This window comes from Glycine max, chromosome 2 (assembly GCF_000004515.6).
Source record: "Glycine max cultivar Williams 82 chromosome 2, Glycine_max_v4.0, whole genome shotgun sequence".
Lineage (NCBI taxonomy): Eukaryota > Viridiplantae > Streptophyta > Magnoliopsida > Fabales > Fabaceae > Glycine > Glycine max.
In genome coordinates this window covers 49417819-49440607 of record NC_016089.4, presented here as the reverse complement: position 1 = coordinate 49440607, position 22789 = coordinate 49417819, and the positions used below count along the sequence as shown (strand labels likewise).

At 33.8% G+C, this 22789-nt stretch overlaps 4 protein-coding genes and 1 pseudogene across 5 annotated transcripts; all 5 read left to right on the top strand.

The window, feature by feature from the left end:
* Positions 1–175: 175 nt before the first annotated feature.
* On the top strand, positions 176–1706 carry LOC100820316 (serine acetyltransferase 1, chloroplastic). The gene has a single exon (NM_001317527.2). It carries the CDS (start codon positions 335–337, stop codon positions 1403–1405), a length of 1071 nt encoding a protein of 356 aa, NP_001304456.2. The 5' UTR covers positions 176–334; the 3' UTR covers positions 1406–1706.
* A 1198-nt stretch (positions 1707–2904) lies between these two features.
* Positions 2905–6337, top strand: LOC100819784 (proteasome subunit beta type-7-B). 2 transcript variants are annotated; one of them, XM_003519576.4, is made up of 9 exons: positions 2905–3061; positions 3215–3367; positions 3878–4019; positions 4168–4264; positions 4347–4416; positions 4506–4610; positions 5021–5119; positions 5213–5300; positions 6145–6337. In XM_003519576.4, the coding sequence occupies exons 2-9, from the start codon at positions 3227–3229 to the stop codon at positions 6216–6218; spliced, it is 816 nt and encodes a 271-aa protein (XP_003519624.1). In that variant the 5' UTR covers positions 2905–3061; positions 3215–3226; the 3' UTR covers positions 6219–6337. The 2 variants fall into 2 exon arrangements, with proteins under 2 accessions (XP_003519624.1, XP_006575709.1); XM_006575646.4 differs by having other exon boundaries at positions 2918–3061; positions 3198–3367.
* A 951-nt stretch (positions 6338–7288) lies between these two features.
* LOC100812307 (pentatricopeptide repeat-containing protein At3g06920) lies at positions 7289–11622 on the top strand. Its single transcript, XM_003518497.5, has 3 exons — positions 7289–7764; positions 7877–10769; positions 11345–11622. The coding sequence occupies exons 1-2, from the start codon at positions 7740–7742 to the stop codon at positions 10567–10569; spliced, it is 2718 nt and encodes a 905-aa protein (XP_003518545.1). The 5' UTR covers positions 7289–7739; the 3' UTR covers positions 10570–10769; positions 11345–11622.
* Positions 11623–13194: 1572 nt separating this feature from the next.
* On the top strand, positions 13195–15950 carry LOC100819247 (cytochrome P450 71D10). Its single transcript, XM_003519575.5, has 2 exons — positions 13195–14408; positions 14999–15950. The coding sequence occupies exons 1-2, from the start codon at positions 13500–13502 to the stop codon at positions 15614–15616; spliced, it is 1527 nt and encodes a 508-aa protein (XP_003519623.3). The 5' UTR covers positions 13195–13499; the 3' UTR covers positions 15617–15950.
* Positions 15951–16996: 1046 nt separating this feature from the next.
* Positions 16997–19323, top strand: LOC100811768 (cytochrome P450 71D9-like; annotated as a pseudogene).
* The last annotated feature ends 3466 nt before the right edge of the window (positions 19324–22789 follow it).

Sequence of the window (22789 nt, the reverse complement as noted above, 5' to 3'; positions counted from 1 at the left end):
ATATATATATATATATATATATATATATATATATATATTTAAGAATATCTATTTATTAAATTTAGAAGATATAAAGTATTTTAACACATGGTGAATACAAAGATATTATTTGTAGGGACAAATGAGAAAGGATATATTGCTTTAAAAAAAAGGAGAAAAGATATTATCTTGGAAAGGATATTGTGCTCAACAGCACCAAAATGTATCTTTGACAATCCATGGATGATAGAATGGGGGTGCAGATGCATTTTTCTCTTTAAAAATAATTGGAATCTGGTTCCTTCGGTCTGCATAGCCTTCAAGCTTGTTCTTCCGATCCCCTGAAAACAAAACCATGATGAGAAGGCACTCCCTTGTGACTGCATCACCAAAACAAGTGTCCCTCTTCTTTGTTGGCCACAAAAGCAACCCAACAACAATTCATCCTCACACTCACACCCTTCTGACTCCATCACCCAAACAAGACCCACAAAACCATAATCAGTGGTGGGGCCACCCCAAAACCATCAAACCCAGTTTCAATCACAGTAGGATCAGGTTCAACACCTTGCACACTGGTTCCACCGAAGAACAAGTTGAAACGGGTGAGGTTGAAGTCGATGTGTGGACGAAGATGCAGGAAGAAGCTAAACTCGATGTCACCGAGGAACCCATTTTGTCTAATTACTACAACACTTCCATTCTCTCTCACAAGACACTTGAAACCGCGTTGGCCAATCACCTTGCAATCAACCTCAGCAGCACAAGCCTTCCAAGCAGCACACTTTCTGATCTTTTTGTGACGGTTTTGGAGACCGACCAAGCCATCATGGATGCTGTGAAGTGTGACCTGAGAGCGGTGAAGGAGAGAGACCCTGCTTGCATAAGCCACGTGCACTGCTTCTTGAATTTCAAAGGCTTTCTGGCGTGCCAGGCTCACAGGGTGGCTCACAAGCTGTGGCTTCAGGGAAGGAAGATTCTTGCTGTGATGATTCAGAACCGGGTTTCGGAGATTTTCGCGGTGGATGTTCATCCAGGGGCTAGGATTGGAAGTGGGATTTTGCTGGATCATGCAACTGGGATTGTGGTGGGAGAGACTGCTGTCATAGGGAACAATGTGTCAATTCTGCATAGTGTCACTTTGGGAGGGACTGGTAAGGTTTCTGGGGATAGGCACCCAAAGATTGGTGATGGGGTGCTGATAGGTGCTGGAACTTGTATCTTGGGGAATATTAAGGTTGGTGATGGGGCTAAGATTGGTGCTGGTTCTGTGGTTATTAAGGATGTTCCTCCAAGGACTACTGTTGTGGGGAACCCGGCTAAGTTGGTAGGAGGGAAGAACAACCCTGTTAAGTTGGATAAGATTCCTAGCTTCACCATGGACCATACTTCACATATTGCTGACTTTTATGATTATTGTGTTTAGACTTTAGAGTGTAGTGTAATGTAATAATCCTCAAGCATGCTTTGGAATTTTGTGTTTAGCATTTTAGGTGAAGTGATTTTGATTTTTGATTGGGGCTGTTTTTTTTCATTTGTGCTTGTACAATTGCAACAATGGGATTTGAACCTAGGACTTCACGTAGACTACTCAAATCCCTTAACCACTAGGCCGACTCTGGTGGCTAAAAGGGCTGTTCTTGTTTGTAAGTAAGACATAATTCATGTTCTCCTGCTGACAATAATAAAAGCCAAAATGAAAGTAACGGCCTAACAGGACCCCTTGATTACATGATGATGTATTTGTGTATGTATGATTGTGTTGCTGTAAGGTGCTATGTATGAATTTCGCTTTTAGTGCTTTCATTATCTATTCTTCTTGTTGCTTATCCCTTTTGGAGATTAATGTGTCAGTGGTAATCTCACTGAGCTGTAGTTTAGTAAAATTAATGTAGATTGTAGGCCAAAAATTGGGTGTATTAAGAGTAAGAAAAGCCAGTTCTTTCAATCATCAACATCAACAATGTTTGAAAGAGCTTAGGCAACTTCAAATTCTTATTATACCTGGTAAGTTGTTTTTTTATTTCTAGTTATAGTGGTCTGAGGTATTTTCAGAGGTGGAGCAGAGGAATTACTCTTTCAAAAACTTATACTTTTATGCGTAGGTTTATGAATAGTTTTTGTATCTAACATGTCCTCTTAAGCAAGAGCTGAAGTTCTTCAAATTAAAAGCATAGACTGATAGACAATGCACAAGCTTATTTCATTTTGTTCAAATTTTTAAGCTGAAGTTCTTGTGGGGAAGTTATTTATAACTTTTATATCCGGCCATAAATCGCTAGGTATCCAAAATTAAAAGGATGATATATGAACAACACTGAAACGGATATAGAATTTTTTTCAATTTTTTTGCAGTAACACAATTTTGAGTTAGTCCCTTCGTGGTGCAATTTTAGCTTTCACTATGTTTTTGGTAAAAGGATTTGACGTATGCAAGTGCATGGTATTTGAACTAAAAATAAAATAACAAAGTGCTTTAATTTGATTTGAATGTAATATCCAATTTCAACCAAATAAAACTAATCTATTGGTAACTTGTTTATGTTTTTTCTCTATTTTTTTTAATTTATTTTATGTTAGACTTTAACAAATATTTTTAATTAGACAATTAACAAAACATTTTTTTACAGAACAATTTGATACAACGTAAAATAAATTTTTTTATGAAGTAATGATAAACTATTAAAAATAACGTTTATTTTTTTTATTAATTATTAGTAAAAAATAAGGTATTTACTAATTGATCCGGACCTAATTAAAAAGAAGGTTCCGAGACCTAATAAAAAAAATAGTAAAAATATGAGACCCGCAGATGAATTTAACAATTTTCGATTTGATAAGTTTTCATTATTTATTTATTTATCAATTTAGCAGTTTTAAAAATAATTACTGGTTGAGATATTTTGTTGCAATATATAGGGAGTGGTTTGCAATTTGTATAAACTTGCCACGTGACCCATTCTTCAAGCAATTGAGGATTCACAAATGATAATCATCTCTACTGACCAAATCTGAAGAAAATTGCTTTCTCTTTGGTTCCTAGCTCGCACTCTCTCTACGCACGCCTCAACATCCCTTCTCTGTGAGTATCGTATCGTTTAACTATTATTGTTTTTTTTTCCTCTATTCTCGATATGTTTTTATTCAAAACCCTAGCTAGGTTTTTGGAGCTCCCTTTCTTTCTTTCCGATCCCACCGTCAAACTTCTCATTCTGCAGGTTCACTTGCTTTGCAGGCTCCATTCATTATGTCTCCGTCGTTGGATCTTCCCCCCAAGGGTGGCTTCAGTTTTGATCTATGCCGAAGAAACGCAATGCTTCAAAACAAGGGCCTCAAAGCCCCAACCTTTCTCAAAACTGGCACCACTATTGTCGGTTTAGTTTTCCAGGTTTCAATCATTCCCTCGCTCTTGTCATATCTATATGACCTAATTTTTATCTATCATATATGTATACATCGCTGTGTTTTATTTGTTTTTCTAAGTGTTTGTCTTCACTCTTTTTTCATTGCTTCTTTATTGTGTTTTTTTTTTTTTTACCGAAATTGTTACTGTGTTCCCATGGAATAATGGATCCAGACACAGGATGTGAAGTCTGGCGTTATGAGGTTTCGCTGTGCGGGTGAAGGAAATTTAGCTTATATGTAAATTTGATAAGTTTGGTTGAATTGGGTGTTAGTGGTTGGGAGCATTCGCTTAGGTTGTGTCGAATGTTGATTTTATTTATGTTAGGGCAATAGTTGGTTCTGAAATTGTACATTGTTTTATAGGGAGGAGAGAGTATGGGAAGCCTAGACTGGCTCTGAATATCTTGATTTTTATGTTTTGAAAATCTTCGTGACTGAAGTTTAATTTGTATATTCTAAAGCTGAAGTTTCCCACTTAATAAATTTGCCTCAGGATGGTGTCATTCTTGGGGCTGATACTAGGGCAACTGAAGGACCTATAGTGGCTGATAAAAACTGTGAGAAAATTCATTATATGGCACCCAACATATATTGCTGTGGAGCAGGCACAGCTGCTGATACAGAGGCTGTAACAGGTATTCATTTAAAATGCATTTTTCTTGTTACACATTTTTACATTATGCCTTATGGATAGTTGCATATGGATCACATCTTTAGCTTTTACTATTTTTATTATTAATATAGTAAAACTGTTGTAAATGAGAAATTTGTTATTTACTGTAGACATGGTTAGCTCACAGCTGCAACTACATCGCTACCATACTGGTCGGGAATCAAGAGTTGTTACGGCACTGACTCTTCTTAAGAAACACCTGTTCAAGTTGAGTTTCAGAACTTGCACATCAAGTGACTTTTCTCTCTGTATCAACCACTGAATCTGACTCTCTTAAACTATTGTGCAGTTATCAAGGGCATGTCTCAGCTGCTTTAGTTCTTGGTGGGGTTGATATCACTGGACCTCATTTGCATACTGTTAGTTCATTGCTTAACACTTTTCTTTTATGCTCAAGTTAACTTGTTTTGAATGCCTATAACTCAATTTCTCACGACTTTTTTTGCAGATTTATCCTCATGGGTCAACTGACACCCTCCCATTTGCTACAATGGGATCAGGTTCACTTGCTGCAATGTCTGTATTTGAGTCTAAGTACAAGGAAAGTTTGAGTGTAAGTAAGCATACAAGGCTCACAGCCTTAGAGGAGTGCATTTGATACATTGTTGTTAAATGGAGGTGCCATGGCGTGACGGGTTTTTTGCCAGCTGCCTACCATAGGCAATTTGTGAAGGGAGGCCTGCTATGGCAGCGCCATAGACCACAATGGCATGTTTATATGGTGGAATATTGGCCTTTCGGCATTGAGAACACTGATTTGATAATAGTCTGTCAAAATTTGTTCAATTTATAATCATCTCAATGGAATAATATGAAGTAAATATGTCAATTTCAAATCTAAATGTAATTGTGCATTATATTTGTTATAATTGATACTGGTGGTGTTTGTAACTTTTTATCATGTTGAAATGCTGCAATTTGATAGAGATTTTAATTTGATATAAACATTTAATTGTGGTGTAGAGGGATGAAGGCATTAAGCTAGTTGTTGAGGCGATATGTGCTGGTATATTTAATGACCTAGGAAGTGGAAGTAATGTTGATGTTTGTGTGATAACCAAGGTGAGTGCTTTGATGCCCAATTGTACAGGTTATTCTTTGATGAGAGTCATCTAACTCTAATTTCTTCACAATTTCTTCATTAATGCTTCACAGGGACATAAGGAATATCTCAGGAACCACCTTCTACCAAATCCTCGTACCTATGTCAATCCAAAAGGCTTTGATTTCCCCAAAAAGACAGGTTAGTTGCGAATTTTGCTAATTTAATATACTTGAACTTGAGACTGCAATAAAACTATATTGTTTTGCTTAGTATTGTGTGTCAACCGTCAATAGTTTGCAGTCTAGCATGCCATAGTATCTCACCTTGTGAAAACAATGATAGTCTTGGGAATATGGTGTATTGAAGTATCAGACTTAGATAATAGCTCAAGTTATATAAGTCCCTTTCAACTTGTTGCCTCCTTGTAATTCCAATTTAAACAATCATCTTCCTGAACTGATGAGTTAACATTGTGTAAATTGCATCTTTTGTTGCTATATGTTTAAATAATTGACACTTGACATAGTTGTGAATTCGACTCACATGAAACACAAATATGATTATCTCTTTCCTTTTGAAGTTCCTATAACAAATCTACTCCACTTATTTTTGTTGTTAATGCAATGTTACACAATACACAAGGCTACATATAGTAGAGGCTGTATGCACAGTACTATGCACAATTCTGTTGACTGTTTAAAGTATAATAGGTTATTAAGGGTGTACTTATGCAGTCTTACAATTTAGGGGGTTGATTGCTTCAACTGGAAGCACAGGGAGACAAATTGCACATAATCCTAAGTTGAGGAGTCTTTGAATAATTTTTCCTAGATAATATACATCCATGACATTTAAAAAAAAAGCAGAATTCCTATTGAGGGTTTGAGAAAATAATTAAACATTGAATGACCTCCCCCCTCTGTGTCTGCCCGTATTTCCTTATTCTGTTTCCTTTTTTCTAATTCTAGTTGATTAAACAGTATGGAAATATTCCTTTGGAAATTAATTTACATACTCTACTAATATATATTCTCCATTGCAGAGGTCCTCTTAACAAAGATTACACCGTTGAAGGAGAAGGTGGAAGTGATTGAAGGAGATGCTATGGAAGAGTAACAATCATTCCAAAAAAAATTGGTGTATGAGTATGAAACTTGATTAGTGCAATGGCTGTGATATTTGATTTTGTACTTTCACAACTTTGGCTTTTATTACCAAAATTTATTTGAATTCAATTAGATCATTGCAAATTGTTCCTCAAATTTCTTCATTTGGTTGGATTTTGGCTAGAAAATGCTTAACAAAACACCAAATATATACAATTTGATTGATGAAAGATGTTACTTGTTTTGTTTTTTTATTCTTCAAGCCTTTTTATATACAAATATAAATTGGTCTCTAATGAGATGAACTTTGTTAATAAACTAACAACCTCGATAGGAGTACTTGCTAGCTAGCTGACAACGTAAGGAATCAATCTGTATATGGGGAGGGGATTTTATCACTTTTATGTACAGTTGGAATACTATGCCACATTCTGTGTGTTGACAGTTAGTTTTGTATCGCTGTGCCCAAAAGCTCTGATAAAAAAATGTTAATTCTCATGCTTAAACCAATGACTTTACAAAGTATGGACAGACATTTACACCACATAATGGATTTGGTACAAGAATAATAAGATTGTTATGTGTATAATTCTTGAGCGAGATTTAGATTGTAACACCATTATGTTTTAAAAAAAAAGTGTAATTACAATTAGAACTTATGTTATTGTTTTTGTAGATAATTACTTTCAATTAATAACATTATTTTAATGCTAACTTATAGATATTCTGAAACTATTTTACAAAAAATGAGTATTGTATAAATAAATTAAAATAAAATATATTTCAATCGAATATTTAATTAAAGTAAAACTTAATTTTAGTTTGAATTATAAATTATAATAATCTTAACATTATCACTCGTGTCATGTACCAAAACTATCTTAACAGTTTGGTCATTCAACATTTATTTATTTATTTTTTTAAAATTCAAAAATAATTTATCATTTGACATATGCATGTGAGTATTAGACACAAAACATTAACATTTCAAAATTAATATAAGAAACTTTAAATATTGCTAAAATAATTAAATCCTTTTTGGGACCAAAATTTAGTATTTTAAAAAATAATTTAACCTAATTTAAAGTTAATTAGTATATAAAATTCGAATTTATAGTTTTTTTAAAATTTAATCGGTATCTTAAATTTAAATTGTATAACTCATAAATTCGAATAGTATAATTAAAATGGTAAAAAATTGAAGGATGTAAGAGCTATTTTTCTAAAATTAAACACCACATTATAACAAATACTAAACGTGACAGTATAAAAAATGCTTTATAAAGATTAAAAAAAAATCTCATTTTAATATTTTTTAATTTTTATATCTCGGAATGAATTAATTTCTACCCTGAGAGAAAAAGGAAAAAAAGAAAAAGAAAAACCACCTTACAAACAACAACACCAACACTGGAATCGTTTGTAGAACTCGTTTGTTTCACTTAAAAGTAGACGAGCTTCCCCTCTTGCTTTACTCTGTTTCTCTTCACTTCTTTTGTTAATCATTCTATAGCGTGTGTGTTGTGAGCACATGAAGATTCTCTCAAGGGCTCAAGGTCTTCTTTTTTGTTTTTCCTCCTTAAAATAATAAATTATTCTTATAATCATATACCCGCTTCACGGTTGTAATTTGTAATCTGATTTTCATCTTTTTAATTTTGGTTGCAGCTCTGAAGTTTCGGTCTCTTCTCAAATGTGGGAAAATAGACCCTTCGTCCTGCAAGTTTTCGTCGTCTTTTTCAAATGGGTCTCCGCCCGAAATGTATGGAAAAGTTAAAGTTAATTCCTTTGTGGATGATGCCTCCCATTCCCAAGACAATGCATTGAAATCGGAGGGCATGAGAAAGACGGTGCACGATGTATGCCGGGTGTTGGACACTTATCCTTGGGGAGCTGCCCTTGAGGATGCCCTCAACACGTTTGATGAAATGCCTCAACCAGAGTTGGTTGTTGGAGTGATCAGGAGGTTGAAGGATGTGAGGGTGGCATTGCATTATTTTAGGTGGGTAGAGAGGAAAACTAAACAACTGCATAGCCCTGAAGCCTACAATGCACTTCTCATGCTTATGGCGAGGACCAGAAATTTGGAGTACTTGGAACAGATTCTTGAAGAAATGAGTATGGCTGGATTTGGACCCTCTAATAATACTTGTATCGAAATGGTTGCTAGTTTTGTCAAGTCACGGAAGCTAAGAGAAGCTTTCGGTGTTATTGAAACAATGAGGAAGTTCAAGTTTCGCCCTGCTTATTCGGCTTATACAACGCTGATTGGTGCTCTCTCTGCAGCTCACGAAGCTGATCCCATGCTGACTCTCTTGCGTCAAATGCAGGAAATAGGTTATGAAGTAACCGTACATTTGTTTACCACACTTATTTGTGTGTTTGCAAGGGAAGGCCGTGTTGATGCCGCTCTATCCTTGCTGGATGAGATGAAGAGTAACTCATTTAATGCTGACCTTGTCCTCTATAATGTATGCATAGACTGTTTTGGAAAAGTTGGTAAGGTGGATATGGCCTGGAAATTCTTTCATGAATTGAAATCACAAGGGTTGGTACCTGACGACGTGACATTTACTAGCATGATAGGGGTTCTTTGCAAGGCTGAGAGGGTGGATGAAGCTGTAGAGTTGTTTGAAGAACTTGACAGCAACAAGAGTGTTCCTTGTGTTTACGCTTATAATACCATGATAATGGGTTATGGTTCAGTTGGGAAATTTAATGAAGCATACAGCTTACTTGAGAGGCAAAAGAGAAAGGGATGTATACCCAGTGTAATTGCATATAATTGCATCCTGACTTGCCTTGGAAGAAAGGGAAAAGTTGAGGAAGCATTGAGAATCCTTGAAGCAATGAAAATGGATGCAGCTCCCAATCTTACATCCTACAATATTTTAATTGACATGCTTTGTAAGGCAGGAGAACTTGAAGCTGCTCTGAAAGTTCAGGACTCCATGAAAGAGGCTGGCTTATTCCCTAATATCATTACCGTAAATATTATGATCGATCGACTGTGTAAAGCTCAAAGACTTGATGAAGCTTGCTCCATATTTTTAGGATTGGATCATAAAGTTTGCACCCCTGACTCAGTAACATTTTGTTCACTCATTGATGGCTTGGGCAGACACGGCAAGGTGAATGATGCCTATATGCTTTATGAAAAGATGTTAGATTCTGGTCAGACTCCAAATGCAGTGGTGTATACATCCCTTATTAGGAACTTTTTCAAGTGTGGTAGGAAGGAAGATGGTCACAAAATCTATAAAGAGATGATGCATAGGGGCTGTTCTCCTGATCTGATGCTCCTTAATAATTACATGGATTGTGTTTTCAAAGCTGGTGAAATTGAGAAAGGTAGGGCTTTGTTTGAAGAAATAAAGGCTCAGGGTTTAACTCCTGATGTTCGGAGTTATTCAATTTTAATTCATGGTCTTGTGAAAGGAGGTTTCTCAAAAGACACATACAAGTTGTTTTATGAAATGAAGGAACAAGGACTGCATTTGGACACCCGTGCTTACAACATAGTTATTGATGGGTTCTGCAAGTCTGGTAAGGTCAACAAAGCTTACCAACTGCTGGAGGAAATGAAGACAAAGGGTCTCCAGCCTACTGTTGTAACTTATGGTTCTGTCATTGATGGACTTGCTAAAATTGACAGGCTGGATGAAGCATATATGTTATTTGAAGAAGCAAAATCAAAAGCTGTTGATTTGAATGTTGTGGTCTATAGTAGTCTTATTGATGGGTTTGGGAAGGTGGGAAGGATTGATGAAGCATATTTAATTTTGGAGGAGTTGATGCAGAAAGGTCTGACTCCAAATACATACACATGGAATTGCTTACTAGATGCATTAGTGAAAGCTGAGGAAATTGATGAAGCTCTTGTCTGCTTCCAGAACATGAAAAACTTGAAATGCCCTCCGAACGAAGTAACTTACAGCATTATGGTAAATGGTCTTTGTAAGGTTAGAAAATTTAATAAGGCCTTTGTGTTTTGGCAAGAAATGCAGAAACAAGGGTTAAAACCCAATACTATCACATACACCACCATGATTTCAGGACTTGCAAGGGTTGGAAACGTTCTAGAGGCAAAAGACCTCTTTGAGAGATTTAAGTCAAGTGGTGGCATACCTGATTCCGCATGTTATAATGCTATGATAGAAGGATTAAGCAATGCCAATAAGGCAATGGATGCATATATACTTTTTGAGGAAACTCGACTTAAAGGTTGTCGTATATATAGCAAAACATGTGTTGTTCTTTTAGATGCGTTGCATAAGGCAGACTGCCTTGAGCAGGCAGCGATTGTTGGTGCTGTCTTAAGGGAAATGGCAAAGTCTCAACATGCTACAAGATTGTCTTGAGAACAGGATGTACATATTGTATTGGTACCGGAATAGAAGTCTGTCTGGCTTCTAGACCAAATTAAGTGGTGGTATTCTCTGAAAGTGCTTACCTCAATACCGGTTCCCACTGATCAGTCAAACTCAGACAAAACGTGGAATTTCCAATGTCCCCAGTTCTTTATAAGGGCCATAAGGTTAATATGGTCCTAGCCTCAAAGGTAATTCTTACTAATTACAATAGTTATTCATGTTCCAGAGTATCTTAATGCTTCATGTAAATGAGTTTTGCAGGTTTAATTTAATGATATACTTGACTTCGTTCTAACTCTAACCATGATTTAGTATGGATTTCTGTTTCACAAGGATTTTTTAAATGCTTGATGGTTTTCCTGAGAAAGAATGTACATATAACTTTCATTTGTGTGTTTACTTGGGTGCCACATTTTTTAATTTCTTTGGCAGATTGTAATATTGCATATTGTGTAAATTATTACTAGATGTCAAGGCAATATATATTATGGTTAAAAACAAGATAATAACCATGCAGTGGTCGATATGCTATGTTCATATTCTCAAATCACCTTCGTAACTTAATTGTCTTGATCCTTGTTATGCTTGTTTGAGGCATGGGTATAAATGTTCTAAACTACACAAATACAGTTAAATTAACATCATTACCAGCATGGATTCTACGAAATAGTGGATTCTGGGCCTTCATCATTATTTATTTTGAAAACGTAATCATGATTTATTTTAAAGTATATTCTTAATGTTTTTATAAATTTTGTTGCAGGGGGCAAGATCCCAATCGATATCCTTCCTTGTATTTTTTTCCCATTCTTGGAGAATGTTCACTCAAATTTGATTGGCAATGGACTGTCTTCAGCTTCTCTCTATACCGTGAGATAATTCTAAGTTAGGGGCCAATTTTTGTCCAGGCTCTTTATCATTTGTCAGCTGCTTTTGAATAATTCATTTCACACTCTTTAAATTTTCTTGAAAGTAATTGAAACTTAAGGAAAGTGTATTTAAATCACATAATGTTATTGGAATGTAATGATTTTGGCATCATATGATGCTTCTGGTTTTGTTTTTTTAACAATTTATTTCGATGGGTACGAAATGTAATATTATTTAGTGGTGAGTACTAATATACATACACCCTATTTCTTATGCCTCAAAATGGGGTGTATAGAGGTGGAAAGAACATAGAAACAGAAAAAAAAAAAAAAGTGATAAATATAATTAACAAGTGACAACACTACTGAGAACAAGGGAGAGGGATATGGAGAAGTGAGCGGAGGAGCGGCCTTAGTTTTGGGATCCAGCGTCGCCGAAAGACCATGCGAGCTTTTAATTGATTGATTATTTCCGCGTCCTAAGAGTGAAATAATCTCTTATTGTCTTTTTTTTTTTCTCTTTCAAGACTTGTTGATTTTTTTTTTGTTAACATTTCTTCTTTTTTTTCAAACTTTAGCTATTTATAATTTTAAAACAATCACTTTCAATTTATTTACTAAATCTTAATAGTTTATACTTTCAAATTATTTTTTAAGTATTTTTTGTATATTAAATTAGAAAAAACTTAATGAGCTTTTCTCTAAAGAATGACATGTGACATTCTTTAAAAAATTTAATCTCTTTTGAATAAATATGCATGGCTTTGTTTTATAATTTTAATATTGAACTTGAAATTCCTGCATAATACATTTTAGATAATAGTAAATTGGTTTTTCTTCTTTTCTTTAAGTGAGTCATGACTGTATTTTCCAAGTATTATTGCATGATAATATCATTCTATATAAAATAAAATATGTTTTACTCTCGAATCATCATTCAATAATTACATCATATGATTGAAAATTTTCAAACAATTATTTTAATTAAAATAAATCTATGCAACATTATTAAATAAAATTTACACTTAAATAAAATATTATTAAATAAGTTGATCCTCGTGCTCGGGAAAAAGGTATTATATCTATAATTTTATGAATCAAATATTTATATGGGTTATGAATCAAAGATTAATTTATTTATCAAGGATGATTGAATCGATGAAGCTCCTATTTATCTTAGCATTTAAAAATGTTTTTTTTCTTCTAATTTTAATAAATAAAAAAACTTGTGTTTTAATATAGATTTATAATTAAGATCAATTTAAATACACATATTAATTATGTTTATCTGGTTAAAAATTATAATTAATTTAATTAAAATCATCCTATCTAACTTTAAAACAAATTAGCCCAAAATTTAATATCTTAAAAAATTATTCAACCAAATAAGTTCAGTGATACTCATTCATGAAGTAAATGAATCTCTTTCCAAAGTTTATATTTTAAACTATTTTATTACAGATTATCATTCATCTTAAATATAATTTTATATTAACTACTTTCACAATATATCATAAGATTATAATCTCTGTTCGTGCATATATGTTTATTTCATAGGACTAATCTAAGGAAAATACTTAACGTGTACGAAGCAACACGAACCAAGTGGCCAAATATTATAGTAGTATTTCCTCCATGTTCTTTTGACAAACCACACCTTGATTGATTACTCAATCTTAATTAATTCTCATGTGTAACTAACTTGTTTGATTATATTCTATGTTCGTGAATATCTGTTCATTTCATTTTCATTTTAATTAACCTCAGCGTTGAAAAATTCAACATGGGGTTCATAAGTTCATTAGGCAAACAATACTTATTCTAAGCTAACAAGTTGTTGGCATGATGTTACTGATTTCTTGATTTCCTTAAATAAGATCTTGGATTTAAATTTTGTGCATGAAAAAAAACATGATCAAAATGAGAGATCTTACTAAAGGTGGATCAACCAAATTCTTTAACAAAAATTAGTCACTTATTCCTAGCTTTTGAGATTATAATCTTGCTTTAAAAAGCCACTAGTTGACTAACTTGAGCAAACTCACTAGCATGGAGATGGAGCTTCACATTTCCTTATCTACAATCCTTCCTTTCTTCATCTTAGTGTTCATGCTAATAATCAACATAGTTTGGAGATCAAAAACCAAGAATTCAAACTCCAAGTTGCCACCAGGACCAAGGAAGCTACCTCTCATCGGAAACATACACCACCTTGGAACTCTGCCTCATAGATCCCTAGCAAGATTGGCAAATCAATATGGTCCTCTCATGCATATGCAGCTTGGTGAGCTATCCTGCATAATGGTATCTTCCCCCGAAATGGCGAAAGAAGTGATGAAGACACATGATATCATCTTTGCAAATAGGCCTTATGTGCTTGCTGCTGATGTTATCACTTATGGCTCTAAGGGCATGACCTTCAGCCCGCAAGGAACTTATTGGAGGCAGATGAGAAAGATTTGCACCATGGAACTGCTAGCACCAAAGCGTGTTGACTCCTTCAGATCAATCAGGGAACAAGAGTTGTCAATTTTTGTCAAAGAGATGTCTTTGAGTGAAGGGTCACCTATCAATCTCAGTGAGAAGATTAGTTCATTGGCATATGGGCTAATATCACGGATTGCTTTTGGTAAAAAATCCAAAGACCAAGAGGCTTATATAGAATTTATGAAGGGTGTCACTGATACAGTTTCAGGGTTCTCTCTTGCTGATCTGTATCCTTCCATTGGACTTCTTCAAGTTCTTACTGGGATTAGGCCTAGAGTTGAGAAAATCCGTCGAGGAATGGATAGGATAATTGATAACATTGTTAGGGATCACAGAGACAAAAATTCGGACACACAGCCTGTTGTTGGTGAAGAAAATGGGGAAGATCTAGTTGATGTTCTTTTAAGGCTTCAGAAGAATGGTAACCTCCAACACCCCTTATCTGACACTGTTGTCAAAGCAACCATTATGGTTAGTATCATAGTATGTCTCTGTTAAAAATCTATGCAAATTTGCTAAGATAACTATATTTTGTAGATATGATTTTATTTTTCTCAATTGATGATTGTTTGATGCAGTAGTAGAAGTAGGATTGATAATATTGGTCTTGAACATCTTTTACGATATTGTCAACTTGTTTAATATTTTACCAATAGATAAACCCATCAGAATTTCCAAATCCGGGTCAATAGTAGACTTCCTCCTATGACAATCATCAAGAGCTGTCCTATTTTAATTTATATGTAGTTATCTACTCATTTAATCTAATGTTTTGAACTGAAGTTCTGGTTTTAAGTTATTAACACTTTAGACTATGATTTACATTAAGCTAAACGAAATAACTGATAACGCTATGTTTAGAATGCTTTTACTTTTCCCTTATTAGAGAGTGCTGAAATTACTTTTGGTGAAGGATATCATTTGTATCTTTTATTCTGAACGTACTTTTAAAGGTTTGAAATGGTAATCCAAACATGCACTAAGTTTGATTCTGTGATGAACTCTTGGTGATTTTATTTAACTATGCACTACTGAAATGCCCCAACATTTCTTTCTGTCAGGACATATTCAGTGCTGGAAGCGAGACGACTTCAACAACGATGGAGTGGGCAATGTCAGAACTTGTGAAGAACCCAAGGATGATGGAGAAAGCACAAATTGAGGTAAGAAGAGTCTTTGATCCAAAAGGATACGTGGATGAAACAAGTATTCATGAACTGAAATACTTGAGATCAGTTATCAAGGAAACTTTGCGTTTGCATACACCTGTTCCATTGCTGCTTCCAAGGGAATGCAGTGAGAGATGTGAGATTAATGGGTATGAGATACCAGCCAAGAGCAAAGTCATAGTTAATGCATGGGCAATTGGGAGGGATCCTAACTATTGGATTGAAGCTGAGAAGTTTAGTCCTGAAAGGTTCATTGATTGCTCAATTGATTACAAAGGTGGTGAGTTTCAGTTTATTCCATTTGGAGCTGGAAGGAGGATATGCCCTGGCATCAATCTTGGCATTGTTAATGTTGAATTCTCACTTGCAAATTTGCTTTTCCATTTCGATTGGAAGATGGCTCCAGGGAATAGTCCCCAAGAACTTGATATGACTGAATCCTTTGGCTTGTCACTAAAAAGAAAACAGGATTTGCAGTTGATTCCTATCACTTACCACACAGCTGCATAATTGAGTGTCATTAACTCTTTATCATAAATTGAAAATCTCAGTTAGTTATATGATGGAGAAAATTTGTTTGGACTTAGGACCATGGACATGCAATCTAGGACCACATAATTTCTCCAAGCTAAGGCCATAACTGTTGTGTGCAGTTCCTATCAGGCATTGGCCACGTGTGGCCAATAGCTAATGTGTCATCCTTCTTTCTCTCTTTTAAAATTTGGCTTGTATCCTAGAGTAAGTCCTTTAAATTTATTTTCTGTAATTCACAGCCATAACTCCAGAAATTAGAACATGAGTTTAATTACTTTTAAGATTCATGAGACCGTACAGAGAATCACTATATTATGTGTGTGGAATCATGTTTAAGTCATTTAGTATTATTTTATGTCAACTGTGATCATGGTAAAATTATTAACTAATTTTAAACTTATGAAAAGATCAATTCACTTAAATTTAAAATATAAAGGATTAAATTATTATTTTTAAAACATAAGAGACTAATTGAATCTAATTAATAAAATAAGATAAATAATTAGACGTGTAATTTAGCATGTTTTCTTAAAAAAGACTTTGTACCCTAAAACTAGCACTTCTTTTTTTCATACATACAGATTAAAGTAGATTAAAGTTGACTATGTATTGATTTTCACTTTTGATTTGTAATGGAAGTTTGATATATCAATATAACATTGATTTGCACGGATTAATTTGCAAATGAAAAATAATATAAATATTTCCTTTAAAAAAGAATATAAATATTTATATAGAATTTTTTTAGAGAAATAAGTTTATATCATTTAATTAATAATCAAATGAGGAGTACACAGGAGAATTTACTGAAAAATATAGAGACTAGAATAAGATGGAGGTAAGATTGTTCATGGTTTGGTTATTAAACAACCCACAACCATAACTACTAAATAATCAGATTATAAGTGATTTTTTTTAAAAGACATCATAAGTGATTATTATAATCATACCCAAATTTATATAACTAGTAATGGTTTGGTTTAACCGGATACTGATTTTAAAAAAACTGATTATGTAATTGGTTATATAATCATAATCGGTTATATAACTTGTTATGAATATGTAACTGGTTTTAAAAATAAAAAGAAAAAATAGGTGATGTAATATAAAATAATTTTATAATGTTATTTAAATATAAATTTTTATATATGTATAATAAATTTATTAACTTTTATAATAACTATATTAAAAAATATAATAATCATAATTTCTAATTAATTAATAATGTAAAATTATTTTATATTGTGCTAACATAACAATTAAACTCAAATAAACATTTTTTTTATAGTTATTATATTTTTATAATTGATTTTATGCATTAAAACTATGTTGGAACTTCACATAATTTCCTTATCTACAATCCTTCCTTTCTTCTTCTTAGTGTTCACGATAATCAACACACTTTGGAGATCAAAAACAAAGAATTCAAACTCCAAGTTGCCACAAGGACCAAGAAAGCTACCCTTCATAGGGAGTATACAGCACCTTGGAACTTTGCCCCATAGGTCCCTAGCAAGATTGGCAAGTCAATATGGTCCTCTCATGCATATGCAGCTTGGTGAGCTTTGCTGTATAGTGGTATCTTCGCCCCAAATGGCGAAAGAAGTGATGAACACACATGATATCATCTTTGCAAATAGGCCTTATGTGCCATGCTGCTGATGTTATCACTTTTGGCTCTAAGGGCATGACCTTCAGCCCGCAAGGAACTTATTGGAGGCAGATGAGAAAGATTTGCACCATGGAATTGCTAGCACCAAAGCGTGTCGAGTCCTTCAGATCAATCAGGGAACGAGAGTTATCATTTTTTGTCAGAGATATCTTTGATTGAAGGGTCACCTATTAATCTCAGTGAGAAGATTACTTCATTGGCATATGGGTTACACTATCACGGATTGTTTTCGGTAAAAAATCCAAAGACCAAGAGGCTTATATGGTGCATATGAAGGGTGTCGTTGAGACAATTGAAGGGTTTTCTCTTGCTGATCTGTATCCTTCCATTGGACTTCTTCAAGTTCTTACTGGGATTAAGACTAGAGTTGAGAAGATCCAACGAGGAATGGATACGATACTCGAGAACATTGTTAGGGATCACAGAAACAAAACTTTGGACACACAGGCTATTGGTGAAGAAAATGGGGAATATCTAGTTGATGTTCTTTTAAGGCTTCCCTGTCTGACAGTGTGTTGTCAAAGCAACCATTTTGGTTAGCATGTTTGTTAAAAATCTATGCAAAAATGCAAACATAATTATATCAAATCAAATATTTTTTGATATCATTTTTTTTTCCTCAATTGATGATTATTTGATTCAATCAATGTGAGATTGAAAATTGAGCTTGGACATCTTTTACAAGAGACTTGCCAATAACAAATTCTCCAATACATTATTATTAACTAAAATTTATTAAAATTCACATATTTATATTTATAGATCATACTTCTTATTTAAGTAGTCTTATATATGATCTTATAATTTTGAACAACTTTTAACCACTAATAGAAAGTAAGTTAAAAGGCTGCTTGTTGCTGAACAGGCTGGAGAGGATACAAACTTGTTACAATGAATTTGTTAGACGGTGCGTGTTACGGACCAAGTTATAATGATAGACCCAATTGAAGTATTAAGAGGATTGTTATTAAATAATAGATAATATGAGGTAGGTTCTAGAGTGGAGTTTGTTAAGATATGCAGTTATATATATCATTGTATTGCTCTACGAGGGGAGAGAAGAATGAATTCAGTTTTAGTTTTCTATTTCCCCTCGTAATCTTCTTTGGAGTTTTCCCTTACTAGAAAAGGGTTCACAACAGTGTGTATCAAAGCAATCATCTTGTTTGATATTTTACATATAGAAAACCTTGCAAGATTTCCAAATCCGAGTCATTTAGTAGACTGCCTCATCAGTCATCAAGAGCCCTGGGTGCACTTCATATTTTAATTTATATGGAGTAATGTACTGAATACTGATCTAATGTTTTGAACTGAAGTGCCGGATTTAAATTATTCACACTTAAACTATGACTTACATTAAATTAAACTGATAAATTCTGGTGATTATTACTTAAACTCGTTAGAAATGTAATAATACTAACACCCTAACATTTCTTTCAGGACATTTTCAGTGAAGAACCCAAGGGTGATGGAGAAAGTGCAAATTGAGGTAAGAAGGGTCTTTAATGGAAAAGGATACGTGGATGAAACAAGTATTCATGAACTAAAATACTTGAGATCAGTTATCAAAGAAACTCTGCGTTTACATCCACCTTCTCCATTGATGCTTTCAAGGGAATGCAGTAAGAGATGTGAGATTAATGGGTATGAGATACAAATCAAAAGCAAAGTCATAGTTAATGCATGGGCAATTGGGAGGGATCCTAAATATTGGATTGAGGCTGAGAAATTTAGTCCTGAGAGGTTCATTGATTGCTCAATTGATTACGAAGGTGGTGAGTTTCAGTTTATTCCATATGGAGCTGGAAGGAGGATATGCCCTGGCATCAATTTTGGCATTGTTAATGTTGAATTCTCACTTGCAAATTTGCTTTTCCATTTTGACTGGAAAATGGCTCAAGGGAATGGGCCTGAGGAACTTGATATGACTGAATCCTTTGGCTTGTGAGTCAAAAGAAAACAGGATTTGCAGTTGATTCCTATCACTTACCAAACAGCTACAACATAAGGCCATAACTATTGTGTTATTAAAATGAGGCTGCTCTCAAACATTTTACTGCCGTGGATTTCTTTTTTATGTTTTTTGTGAATGATGCATGATTTCATTTGATTGTTGACTACATCAATTTCTTAATCGAACTAACAAGTCTCAATTATCTATATCACCATTTATATTTTTCTGTTTAAATATAAAAAATGCATTTTAAATATATATTTTTAAACTTTCCTATTAATAATTATTTATAATTTCTACTTATTTATTACAACCATTTAGTTATTATTCATTGTTGTCTATTATAAATATATAATAGACTTTAAAAAATACAATGAGAAAAATAATAATTAATTATATGCTAAGTAGGTTAGTAATTTATATAATTGTTTTTCTTTTTTTACAGAAAAAACTTATATCATTTCTTTACCAATAAAGTGTTGGATACAACTTGGTATGTAACAAAAGATTTGAGAACTAGCATGAAATTGGTAATGGCTGTGGCCGAGAGCCATGTTTTAGTAACTTAATTGAACTGGTCGAGACACTAATTCTTGCTCAAATTGGATGAATAGGTGACTGAACCAGATCACATTAAAATACTTTAAAACTCATCACAGTTTGCATCTATAATTATACACAATTTAAGAACATATACTCCTCACAGCATCCATTTTGAAGTGAAAATGTCACAGTTCACCACAAGTTTCAAGTTTGATTTACCATGTTTACACAGTGAATTATTAATTTGGAGAATAGCCTAAGGCTGCCTACAATTGATTCACACAGTAGGTCAGACACTTCCTTGGACCCCCACACAGTGGGAGATTTATAGCACCAAATTACCCCTGTTTTCAGCCTAAAGGGTCTACTTGTGAAAAGAAGCCTAAGGTCAATTTTCCTTTGTTATCTCAAGTCAAAAACAATATTGTTCCTGTTGTCTCCCTTTGATGCTCGACTCATGGTTTGATTTGGCAAGTCCTACTACTGGTTGTTCTTTGAGATTTGAGGGTCCTAATTTTAAGCTGTAACCTTGAGGTTTTCTGCTGCTTTATGTTCTATTATATTTTTGTTCCCTTGGAAAACTGCAAACCATGTCTTGTGATTTTTTCTTTTCCCCCCTGGTAATATTTTCTTTCGATGAGAACAAACAAAAGCAGGCAAGATAACTCATTTTGTTTCTCCCATGCAAACAAGATTACATGTTACCATACTATACATATTATCTGAATTTGATAAAAGTGTCCATTCTTAATTAATTGAAGAGCTTGAGGCTGGATTTTTCATCAAATGCTGAGGCAACAACCAATTTTTTAAATTGTATTACAGAATCATGTTAACAAAAATAATTTTATGTGTTACGAATAGCACAAAGGCCCATGCAGCTGGCATAGTACGTGAAGGTAGTGCACAGCACCAGATCGTGCCTTTAGAGGATAGGAACAGTAATTAGGAGCTACAAATAGCAAGGCCCAAAAGACAAATTAAGACTAAGTGCTGAATGTGTAACCAGGTTCATGCAAGCATGCACGTGAATAAGGAATATCGCAATACTATAGGTTAATATAGAGTCTTCTAGAAGATGCTAGTGGAATAAAGGGATTTTGGTGTTAGTGATATTTCTGCTTTTGTGTGCTTTTGCGTAGGCCTTGTCCCCTTAGCTTTCTTCTTCTTCTCTTCTTCTCTTCTTCTTGTTCTTCTTCTGGAGGCTGCTTGGTCCTCGAACTCCAAGCTCTAACATTATGTAAGTTTAACATATCTCTTTTGTGCCCGCAGGGTTCAAATTGGAATTGGAAAATAAGATCATAAACCTAGATGATGATGATGCTGGGTGTACATCAAAAGCATTGCATGGAAAGAAAGCCATTTCTCAAACTATTGCAGAAAATGAACATCCATGTTCATCGGATGCAATCAGGCACAAAAGCATTTTTACAGAAGCACAAAGGATTGAAGCAATCAAAAGAAAATGTTTATATGATATGCAGAGTTCTACTTCCTCATCTTCTTCTGATGATTCATTTGAGTTTGACGGAAGTAATCCCCCTAAGAGAAGAAAAACTGCGCTGGATAGTTCTGGATTAAACTCTTTGCCAAGGTACATGGAGCAATGAGCTATGTTAAATATCCTTTAGTAGCCATATATCCTTTTGTTTGGTTATATTGAAAACAACTAACTTAGTCTTTTATTTGTCCAGTTTCTTCCTCACTCCCAAAATCTAGAGCAGGAGGATCTCAGTCAATATTAAATGCAGAAGTTTAGATTACTTCTTAGTTTTAAAAGTATACACATGTTAATATTTTTTTTTTTTATCCATAGGAATCAAACATGGTACCAAAGAATTTATAATACTCACACACATGTTTAACAAACTAACCGAACTAGACCTCTTTGATATATACATGTTATATTGCACATATGGTAGTCACAGTACGTTTGTATTTATTAAATGCACTTTATTTAACTGATAATTTCTGTGCTATCTACTACTACATTTGTTCAATTATGTATGGATGCATAACGACATATGTAGAGAAATTTCCATACTTTCATAATTATTATAAACTTCTACTGGGTTTAACTTCGAATAATTTTGACAGATTAGTGTTGAAACTGGTGGTACTTGAAAGATTTGAACCTGGAAATCTTAATTTCCACTTTGTGGGGTTAGGAGAAAAACAGTGATAGGCGTTTTAATACTCTGCAAGAAACTGTGCATTCAAATATCGATCGTCACGTTCCCAATAAATTTCATATCTTTGTTTACCTTAGACTCATCTTAGTGATTAAAGATCTATTGGAATTTGAAAATCGATAAATTAAGTGCCTAGGTAACCTTACGTTAAAACAGGAAATTGATAGTACAAATTTTAAGTAGCAAACATTAACTTAGCAGGATTGATTGGATACTTTTGTGTAGTTGAAGTTGAATGTAAGAAGTTAAGGACAAAAAGAGAAAAAGTAATAAAGTAGTTTAAATTTAAGAAATACGAACTTAGAAGATTGGGGGGTGACTTGCCAAAAAATGTACAAGCAAAGCAATATATAAAATGAGTTTTGAGCATTTTGAAGGAAACCAAGTTCTCATCTTCTTAGCACCTTTACTTAATCATAGTGTGTTAACTTTATGGTCCTACTAAAATGGTAACAGGATTGAAAGAAATGGGATCTAAAATTAAATCTGTTTAGTTTCTTACTTGGACCTCAAATGCTTCACTTATTTATGTGTTCCTCTATTGACAAAATATAGGTATCATGTATGTTGCGTTAATTTCACAAGTTGGTCTATATTCTCTTGGAAGCATCAGAAATACTGTTGACAACGATACTTGTTTAATTTTGTCCATAAATCCTTAAAAAAAGAAGTTAACATTTAGGTACTGACTCCGTTTAGTGCTACCTCTCCCTACTAGGATATTTTAGTAATTTTATACCATCATTCAATTATAGACTATCATTTGAATTATTGTAAGATAATTT